A 10,729-nucleotide genomic window follows, 5' to 3' on the forward strand; every position below is an offset into this window, starting at 1 on the left:
TGTTGGAGGTGACTGTTTGATCCTGTGTCAACGTGTGCATCTGTCTGCTGCTAATCAGGACCTCTCGTGGTTGCAATTCTTGCGAAACCTATTTTATTGCTCTGTTGTATACCGCCATTGACTGTGACTGTGATCAACAGCTACTTCAGTCTGCAGTTTTCTTGAGGATGTCAGTCACATTCATGTTGGCAAATTTCCTTATTCCCTAGTTGGCATTTTCACTTTGAAACAGGCATTTTATATTGCATTATTTTGGAATTGTTCCTATCCAGACCTGCACTCTCCTTGTGCACTCTTGTAGTGTCGTCAGCCCCTGCCAAAAACAGACTGAAGAATGAATGAATGAATGAAAATTGCAATGAAATCACAGGTTTTTCTCCATTGTGACAAATTTTATTCACACACGTCAAATTACAAATTTACAATACATTAGTCACTGAATTGTCTATTGCTCAAGTTTCGACTTAGAAAAAAGTATTTACATATTATACATACAGTATGTAAACACCAAAGATGGCTGTAATGTACTTCATTTAGTGCAAGTGCAAGCCCAAGTGCAAGCCCTAAAATGAACACTATGAAGAAATATATTAGATTTTAAAGGTTTGTTTTTTTTTTTTAAATTTCAATAACTTAACCAATAATAACCTGTCAGATTAAACCAAGCCGTGTAAAGTGAAGATAAATGTCTCCTATATAACTTATCATAGAAAAACTGGACTTGAGTTGATGTTTTTCAGTCAAAATTCTGCAAAAGCTGCTCGTTTAATCACATTACAGCAATGTTGTCATTGTTTCAACAGGACCATAACCACATACTGTTAAGTATACATGTGTTTCCATAAGAAATTATAATCCCTTCCAAAGTGTGTTGAAATAAATAATAAATAAAAGTAGTTTTCTTCCCTTTGGAAGTCAAAGTGTGCCAAATGAAATGACTTCAAGGTTGAAAATGGTTGGCTTCATTTGTAAAAGCAAACATTCAGAAATCTCTACTGTGGCGATTGGCTGAAATGTTAAAGCACAAAAAGGCATGATAACAAACCCTATTCAGCAGCAAAAAGAAAAATGAATAACAAGCTCTACAGGAATCTCATCGTAACCAATCACACAGGACGTGTTTGTAAGGTAGTGATTCAGCCTCTGTGCAGGACAGACCAAGATCTGTCTTTTTCCTTTATGAAATGTTCTATAGGAAACAATACCACCTAACAAAATGCAGACATCCTAGTAGAGCTCCATACAATTCCAGTTAGTAGAACAGTGCTGGTACGTCCTTTATAAATAAGGGCTGATGGTGTACATTTCCTTCAGAGCACTTTTTGAATATAAAGTCACACACAGCTGACCTGTGGTATACATCAAAGTGGTAAGATATCCATTAAGGTTTAAATATAAATAGATCCCAGTGCAACAACAAAGAATGTATACTGGAAAGTGAAACCAAGAACAGATCCGAACCATGCACTGTAGCTCCACACTACCTGACAAAATGGACATTTTCAAACTGTATGCTTTTTAGCTTTGCAGTTTAATTGGGACACAGCTGGAGGCAAAGGACAGAAGAAAATACTTGGCTGACACTGGTCGGCCACTAGAGGGCGATGTGAACCTGAATGATCCAGCGGAGGGAGCTGGCATATGCTGGGCAGCAGTAGTGACCTGTGGTCTGTCCTCCCGATAGCTGGTGGTCATGTCCCTCGACAGTTGTTGGTGGTTGGCTCGTCCTCTGCTGCTACACGCTGCTCTTAAGCTCTGAAGCTTCAGACTCAGACTCGCTGTTAAAGGAAGGTCAGAAGTCACACACAACAGGACTTGGCTTGTCCAAACACGTTGAATAATGCTTGTCAACAAAACAGTCTGATTTAAAGGTCACATTTGAATTTAGCTCAGGTATACAGAGTGGAATCGTGTTTAGTATCTCACTGGTTTGTTCCTGCACGAGTCCCATGGCACAGCAACGGGTGTCTAGCTTTGTCTGGTTACCCCAAGTCAAGCATAAACTTCTGTGTTTTCAAGTGTTCACTATTTACTTACAGCATTTCCTGCAGTAGTTTTTGGTTCTCCCGCCTCCTCTCCTCATCAATAGGGTAGGTCTTCAATATCAACAGTCCCACAGCTATAAGAACCACGGGCACGGGAGAAACTAGCACCTTCAGGGTGAAAGCAACTGTCTTATTTTGTGAGCAGGACCCGGTTTCATAGCCGGCAAATCTGCGAAAAAATTGCAGATAGAGGAAGAAAGGTTGAACTGATGTGAGTACAGTTTGGAAAGACTGTTAAGTTAGGTGAAGAATTACGTGATTGTTGACCACATGACCACTGGACCGATGAGCTGCAACATGGAGCTAATCTCACATACAGTGTTGGAGATCACAGCCATGCTGACATAAAGTTTAAGCTAAAAACACAGTCCACATGGTCACAGATATGAGTAATAAAAAAAATGGATCAGTTAACTTACTTCAGACTGAGCGTAGAGATACCCAGAGAGACACCAGAGGCAAACTTGATGAAGAACACATAGAAGGAGTAGAAGACAGCTTCGTGACCACGGACGTCTGGGTACCTGACCTTGAAGTCATCCACTACGTCGGGAAGCATTGACCTGAAAGCACAAACACAACATGTAGATGAAAACTCAAGACACAATCTACAAAGTTCCATGTGTGTGTCCAGGAATGAGGTCTGCTCATGCTCACCAGGGCAGGAGGAAAGCTACTGCCACACTCGCACCTGCAGCCACTGAGACCAAGTAAGAAATGATCAGGTTGCTCTTGATGGAGATTATTAGGATCATGAAGGGTACTGCCCACTATAGGAGGAGACAGAAGGATGTGAGCAGATCATGACAACATATCCTCTTTGAATTAATGCAATACACAAGCAAGATTTTTTTTTTTTAAACTTACAATCATGCCAGTGTAAACTGCCATCTTCTTCCCAAACCGAGTCAGAAACCACTGCCAGAACGGGATGGTCAGAGTCCCAGAGAGCTGGAAAAGATGTGACAGAGAGCTGTCAGTACTGTAGTCTCATCAAATATCATTACGCAAGCTAGCAAAAATACAATTTTTATAGACATCTGACTGATGCTCAATTGTTCAACATCGGATTCATCTGAAAAATGTATCCTCACTATCTCACTGCTGCAGATAATGTATCTAGCCAAGGTCATGACCTCTGTATTTGAGGTTATGTCGAGGTTTCTGCCACCTCTTACTGTTTAATTCTGGTGGGAATGCAGAGTGTAAAAAGGGTCTTGGCTTGACTATGTCATATATCCTTTGGTGTCTACGATTTTACACAACCCATTTGAAAGAGAACGGTCATACAAAAACATCATGAAATACACATGTTGGTTAGTCATTCTTCTGACCAAACCAGGACAAAAAAATTAATCCACAAAACAATGCAGCATGTAGGACACTGCAATGCCTCAATATATCTAAAATGCTGGCTGAAGTCAAAATAATAACTGACCATTCATTATGATTAACATTAATTAAAGGAATTTGAAATCAAACAAAAGTTCATGGTGGGCTTCAATAACTTATGGAAAATGCAGAAACTGGAAAGAAAAGGGGAAGACTGCATGAGGAGGTCAAGGGACAAGGCTTTGTGTGGTCTTGACTTAACCCTGAAGGGGGCCAATGACCTTTGACCTCTGGGGTCAAACTTGGTCAACCAGTGTTAAATGACCACACAAGAAAACCTGCCAACTTAGCAGCCTAGGAAATAACATAAACATAAACTGTGGGCAAGTACAATAGAAAAGATTCCTTCTCTCTCCTCTCCAAATATGACATGTTGCCCAAAAATGTTTCCACTCCTAATCAGAGGGAAACGCAACAGAGCAGAAAGTAGCAAGATGAGGAAGGAAAGGAGGGTGCAACCAATGCTGGCAGTTCCCATACTGGCACACAAGTGCAACAAAAGCTCCACTGTGAGCATGTCTCTCCCTCCATTTCCTGCTAACGCCATGTGAGCGTGTGACTGGAGGACAGGTTCCCAGGAGCCCAAACAACACGTCCTCTCACCCTGAAAATCTGTCCTTTTCAGCCCCAGTAGCATGCGTCTCCTCACGTGAGGGAAGCCCTCAGAGTGCCGGCTGAAAAACCAGCAAAACTGAGGCAGATTGCGCCGATGTCCTCTGAATCTCATACTGACTCGAGCTTTGAGAAGAAAATGAAGAATCCCGAAGTGAAAATCGGAAACACTCACCATGATGACCAGGAGAATATTCTGGAAGTCATTCCTATGGCCGAGAGCGTAGGTGATGAAAAGGGCAAAATTTCCTTCCAAGAGCTGTGAGAGACAAAGAAGAGCTGTTTTTAGGCAAGCTACAGTTACAGATAAAGGAACAGTTCAGATATACAGTATTATTGGTTGTTTAATATGCACAAAAGCTGCCAAAGTTTTAAAACAGGAGTTTTTGGACAGAGTTAGGCCAGTTCTTTTCATTTGTTTCCAGTCCTAATGCTAAGCTAAGCTAACTGACTCCTGGCTGTATCTTCAGTTAAGGGTCAAACATGAGAGCGCTGTCAATTTTGTGTGATGAGAAGCTAGTTCACAAAATGTAAAATTTTTATGAGACACGTAATGAAACACAGTATTACCATGAAGGCCAGAGAGGTGAAGAGGAAGCCGATGACCAGTTTGATATACGGTCCGTGACTCATCACCATGCACAGGCCTTGACGGAAGGTGAGCAGCTGGGATGTTTTTTGCCCGCTATCTGTAATCCAACAAAGATAAGACAGCTGAAATGTGATGAACTGTGCCCAACACAGAGGGGTGATGATCAGTAACTATGTCCTGGTATGTATCTCATTTGTGCGTGGAAGAGATTTCTGTCAGAAGGGAGAAATCACATTCTGACATTTTTGTTTGGAGGAGGCAAAATGTTTCCCAAGGCCAGCTGATACTGGCTAAAAGCATTACTGTTTTTACTGTTTTGTTATTTATTCATTCATTACTCAGATCAGCAAATGATTTTATAACAAAGACATAAAACATTGGTGTTAAAGTTCAAGTCTTTTTTTTTTTTTTGTCAAGTTGAGTGCTCAGATTCATGACATTAAACTGGGACTCGAGTTTGACTCCAGTCCCAGTTTAATGTCAAGCTCTGCTAAAAGATCCACAACAGTATCAGAGAGATGAGAGCTTCTCTGGTCACTTCATAGATCCATACCTTTTTGCTCTTTTACACCGAGAAACAAGACTGCGGCACACAGGATGTAGATGATGCAGATGACTCCTGAAGCAGTAAGGTAAGATTGTTTCTAAAGACACAAAAGAGAGCATTAGCTTGGACTATGATGTAAACACTGCACCAAACAGGTATGATTATCTGACACAAAGCAAAAGACTCACCGTCTCATCCAGTGTAAGTCTGGACATGTTGGTTTTGGTTGTATTTGTCCCGTTTATGTTATCAGGACAATCAGGGGCGCCTCCTACAATCTGTCCCGGGATTGCGGTGCCCAGGACTGTGCCCAGCACCTCCACCATCATACCTGAGAGAAGCACAGAAATGGATCATCAGCACACGGAGAACAACGCACATGTAAAGCCTTTTGATCACATGGCGGCGCTGACGTACGATAAGCGGTGGCAGAGTCCCTCTCTTTCTGGTCTCTGCTGATGAACATGGTGAGGGCCGAATATGGCACATGGAAGCACTGCAAACATAGACAAACACACAGTTATTCTCATGTACGCGCATAGCGACCAAGAGGAAAGCACTGAGAGGAGTGTCGACATGACAAACTGACCGTCTGCATTGACTGGAAGAGGCAGTAAAATATCAGGTACCAGATGACCTTCCCTTGTTCAAAAGGAGGCACGTACCAGATCAGGAAGTAAGTCAGCACAGCGAACGGAGTGGAGAAAATGATCCTGGGAAGACAGGAGGATCGTTAGGCGACAGTATAATGAGGGCAAATTTCTAAAGATGATCTGACATGTTTTCAATAAGCAAACGTTTTCTGTTTTTATTCAAAGATGCTTTTCTACTCTGAGTCACCAACACTGTGCTGTTTAGCCTGAGACGAAAAGTGTGCCCAGCCTGCTGTTTCCCCACTGCTAACCAGTGTGTTTAATGAATCCTGCCAACTGTTACTGTAGCTTTACCCACTTTTCATTTTCCTCCCTTGCAGTCTTTTCAACTTTCTCATGCCGCTTTGCGAATAATCCCCTTAATCCTGCCTTGTTAGAGCTCGCTCTTGGAGAAAGGGCTCTGTCTGGGCTGCGTGGGGGGGACCAGGGAGGGCTGGGCTCTCTCACCCCTACTCAGTCTCAACTGCCTTTTCCTCAGCTTTGTATGGCCTCCAGGTGACCTCAAAGCTGGTACCACTTTTGTTTAAACAGACACCAGTCCAGCTAAAACCTTTTTGTTTACACAAGATCCGACAGGTAAAACTCAGTAAACCATTGCTTGTTGGCACTGACGCAGGAGTAAAAGTCAATTATTCAAATAGTCATTTAACAGCAACAATTTGAAGACATCACCTGATTTATTTTCTAACATTTTACAGGCCAGCAATTAAATGAAAAAATAGAAAACATCAGCATTTAGTTTCATCTGTAAAGCTGTATAGTTTGAATTCACTGTGCTGCGGGGCTATGAAAGGACAGCGAATCTAACATTCAAAAATCAATATTTTGCTTCAAGTTTTTCTTTCTGAGCAACAAGAGAGATAAGAACTGACACGCTATGAAGACGTTATCACTGAACAAAGACGGACAGACAGATGTTTCTTCACTGAACACATCTGCATTTGACCACTCTTCATGTAAAACATTGCACTAAGAAGGAGAAGCAGTGAGAGCGTGAAACTGTCTGCAGATTCTCATCTACCAGCTGCTTGTTTCACTTCAAACTGAAAAGCTACACAGGCTACAGACGACCACGTGCATGTTGCCTTTTTTTAACATTGACCTCCAGTATTTCAACCAAGGGTGCTTTGTGACCTAAGATAACCTCCCTCTGCTGCTGCCAAACCTCAAACTGTCTCGGGAACACACCCACACACACACACACACACAGACACGCCCCTACAGGTTTGAAGCTGATGGTGTGGTGTGGGTTGGACCAATCACAGCAGAAGCTGGTGAAATACCCTGCCCCCTCCCCTCACAATGGCAGCTTCCACAGCCGGCATTTCTCAAATACCCACACGATGCTCGATGATGAAAATGTCACAATATGTGACAAGAAATGATCACATCTCATTCCTTCACACACACACACACATTTTCAGAAAGTCGGGGTTATCTTTTTGTATAATCTGACCTCCTGCATGAGCTTGACTGTCATCATTTCACAGTCATGCTATCTTGGCTGTAATTTATAAAGCTGTGCCTTTGAATTACACACTTTTACATCCTACACATTTCCTTGCTTCATGCAGAGCTTTCAGCGCTTAAGTTCTAAATATAAAAGCACATATTTGGCCTGCAAGGAGCTGAAGCCAATCCGAGCATGCTTTTGGCAGGATGGCGGGGGGGGGGGGGGTCACTGGTCACCAGTCAGTTGCCAGTGTATCAAAAGGCTAACACACAGCCAAACACATTCACTCTCACATAGGGCTGACAATATACTGTGCACTCTGCTGTACTGGTTATTATACTGATTTATAGATCTCAAATATCTTTGGTTATTCGATTTTTGTAGACAAATCAATTCAGTCCCATACAGGAAATTAAAGGTACCCTGTGGTGTTTATGACCACTAATAGCACTGAGACGCAAAGTTGACTCTGCCCCCATTTTGTTTGCTGTGTTTAATGCCAAGGACACGGGTGATACAAAATATACCTTTTCCAACAGTTTCACACTATTCCACTGAACTAAAGGTGGAGGTAATACACCAGGAATTACTGCAGTGTGCCATGAAAAGAAAGAAGACCACTTCTAGCAAATGAACATGGATTGGAACCTGCCTAGCTACAACAAAATGCAAAGTCAATTTAGAAAAAAGAATTACATGTATCATAACCGCAAGTTAAAACAGCTGGTAGAATCCCCCACACATCTGCATCTAGAAAAAAGTGAAAAACTCAAACAAATGCTACTGCATTAAAAAGGTTACACTCATAGGTTTATTACAATGCACAGTTTTTCATACAGAAAATCTCATCACGATCTTTCTCAGTAGCCACTTCAGCCCGGTTGCCGTGGTTACTGCTGAGGGCTCATAAGACGGTTTTTGTCCGCACATTTGCCTCACATTTCTCACGTTACTCAGTATCCTGTCCGCTCATTTTCAGTATTTCCTTATTATTGCTCAATATCCTGTTTGCTTTGTGAGCCTGTCCTGAAATAATATGCAGTTGTGAGATTCAGACACCTACCAGGGCATCATGCGGCCGATGGCCGTCCATCTACTCTGGCTCACCAGGAAACCGACCGTTGGGTCTGTGATAGCATCCCAGGCCCGCCCCACAAACAGGATGATAGAGGCATGGAAGGGATCCAGCTAAAGGGAGAAAGCGGGGAAAAAAATGAGTGCGACATAAAACCAAAGGGAGGAGGATGCCAAATACTACCTCATGTGGCACTGCTAGGGAATGAGTGAAAAGAGCCACAACCCCAGTGAGGTAATGGAGACACTACTGTGTCATTTGTTTAAGAACAAAGTAGCATTTAAAGCCACTGTAATTATCTCATCTCTTGAGCTAATTGTCTTTATTTAAGTTCCTATTGTGTACAGTGGAAAAGTCTAATTTGCTAACAAAACAAAGCAGCGGGAGTTCAGGTTAACGCGCTTGACCGGCTCCTGCGGGAGGCTGTTAAACCTGACCCGAAAACTTAGAAAAGTGAACACAAGCTTTGGCCCCGAAGCTAATCTGTGTGTGGATGCATGTGAGTGAGTCATCAACTAGCACTCTGCTGAATAAACAAATGGATGACAAACAAAAAAGCTTGTTAGTCTTTGTTTTGTTGTCTCCTTTTTCCCCCCTGTGTCAAAGATATATATGTTTCTGTGTCTCTTGTCAATCACCTGAGCCACATCCAGCAGGTAGATCTGGAGGAAGAAGCCCAGAGCAGTGCCCGTGATCTGGTAGGGAGCCCCGCCGACGGCATAGCACAGTTTGTTCCACACAGACAAACGGTTTTTCTGGTCCTTTGGCTGGAACACAAACAGAAGGGAGACGTGTAATGAAGTTAGTGCATGTGAGCGTAAACAGTGACATACTCATACTCCCAGGGGAGCTATGAACGAAGGTAAAATGATGAGGGTAGTGGTGCGCTATATGATCATTATCTACAGCTCTCTCCTGCAGTCAGGTGCTCATTTAATCCCTGATTTGTGCTTCAGCTACTCTCATTCATCCCTCTGTCAAAAGCTCAAAAACAACCTGTTACCATGAGGCACTGAGATTGGCTAATTTCCCTCACCCCACTTCTCGAAACGGCAGATTAGAAACAAATCCCCGGTAGTGTTGTGGTGTGGGCCTGTGTGCTGTAGTCAGACAGCGATGTAAAAACAGTGCATCATCAAGACTCGAGCACTGCCATTGGCTCTAGCAATGGGATGATGGAGGTAGTGTGACACGCTACATTACAGGCGAAGTAGCTGACAGCAGTTTAGAGTTGTATCACATCCTGCAGCCAGTCACCTGAGTCAGGCTGTACTTTCCTAATTAAATGAGTCAGTGTTTTGTCTAGAAATATCTGAATACAGTCAAAACAGCCATTAAATTTTTTCCATGTAGAATGAGAACAGTTACTAAAATAACTGATTATCAAAGCTGCTGCCAGTTGCTGTAACGACTGTCGAGGTGGACTCTCCTGATAAGGCTGATTAAAAAAAAGTGAGCACAGAACAAACGTGATGCGGGAGCTACTTTAGAGTATGGATAAATAAAATTCAATGCTGTCACACTTTTTCATATAAAAACACCAACACCTGTGAGTCATTGGGAGGCTATTATATTATAAAATAATATAATTGCCAATTTGAATCCTTTAAAGGCTTTCACGTCGACTTAAAACACACAGAAATCTCTGGGTAAGCACTGAAAAGGTTGTCCGAGATGCTTTTTAGCATTACAAAAGTCATGACTGAATATGCACATATTCGAGACTCTCAAATGAAGTGTCTCATCGACCATGCCTCATTCAGCTCTGGAGCTGAAACGTGTAAGCACGTCATGTATCTGCCGAACATCTGTCATCACCGGGCAGATATTAGATATGTACACAGCATATTAGACAAGGCTGTAAAGCTCAAACCACAAAATAAATTCCAAAATTGTAAATTTAGCCTTGAGGCGGTCCCTTTAAAGCCGGTAGGCTATGTCAGCCTCACAAGCAGCAGCTGCCGGAGGACGGATCGGATGGACAAAAGGAAGTAACGTGATAACCCACTTTCAATTTAGGCGCCTTTTCGGACCAACACAGAAATCATTTTAATAAACCCAATAAAGCCAAACGACTGCTCTTACCTTTGCTTTCTTGATCTCTGTGCTTATAGGTCTGACTGACAGTAAAGTGGCCGCGTACGGCTCCGCTCCCTTCCCTCGTGCCATAGTGCTTTCAAAATGACGATTAGCGCGCGTCTTTTTCTAAGTGTTTCGTCTCTTACTGTCAGAGGAAAGGGCGCTTCACAGCATCCTAGTGTCTCCGTCGGCGCTCTTATCGCGCTCCACGATACGACTCTTTCATTCTACTACGTCTCCATGCCGTTTTATCCTGCTGTGACGTCACTATCGCATGTTCC

At 42.7% G+C, this 10,729-nt stretch overlaps 1 protein-coding gene across 1 annotated transcript; it reads right to left on the reverse strand.

The window, feature by feature from the left end:
• Window positions 1-565: 565 nt before the first annotated feature.
• Window positions 566-10,729, reverse strand: LOC124072152 (sodium-dependent lysophosphatidylcholine symporter 1-B-like). Its single transcript, XM_046413347.1, has 14 exons — window positions 10,455-10,729; window positions 9,008-9,136; window positions 8,358-8,482; window positions 5,778-5,901; window positions 5,606-5,684; window positions 5,377-5,519; window positions 5,195-5,285; window positions 4,620-4,738; window positions 4,225-4,308; window positions 2,913-2,996; window positions 2,703-2,815; window positions 2,465-2,608; window positions 2,038-2,214; window positions 566-1,778 (listed from the first exon to the last, which is right to left on the reverse strand). The coding sequence occupies exons 1-14, from the start codon at window positions 10,536-10,538 to the stop codon at window positions 1,736-1,738; spliced, it is 1,539 nt and encodes a 512-aa protein (XP_046269303.1). The 5' UTR covers window positions 10,539-10,729; the 3' UTR covers window positions 566-1,735.

This window comes from Scatophagus argus, chromosome 15, assembly GCF_020382885.2.
Source record: "Scatophagus argus isolate fScaArg1 chromosome 15, fScaArg1.pri, whole genome shotgun sequence".
NCBI lineage: Eukaryota > Metazoa > Chordata > Actinopteri > Scatophagidae > Scatophagus > Scatophagus argus.

Bases quoted from the DNA above. Each gene is read 5' to 3' on its own strand.
- LOC124072152 (XM_046413347.1), bottom strand. From the start codon at position 10,538: ATGGCACGAGGGAAGGGAGCGGAGCCGTACGCGGCCACTTTACTGTCA. The intron at 4,739-5,194 runs GTATGGATCTAT...GTTGGATTACAG, and splicing joins CGGTGTAAAAGAGCAAAAAG to ATAGCGGGCAAAAAACATCC. The intron at 2,816-2,912 runs GTAAGTTTAAAA...CTCCTCCTATAG, and splicing joins CAGTTTACACTGGCATGATT to TGGGCAGTACCCTTCATGAT.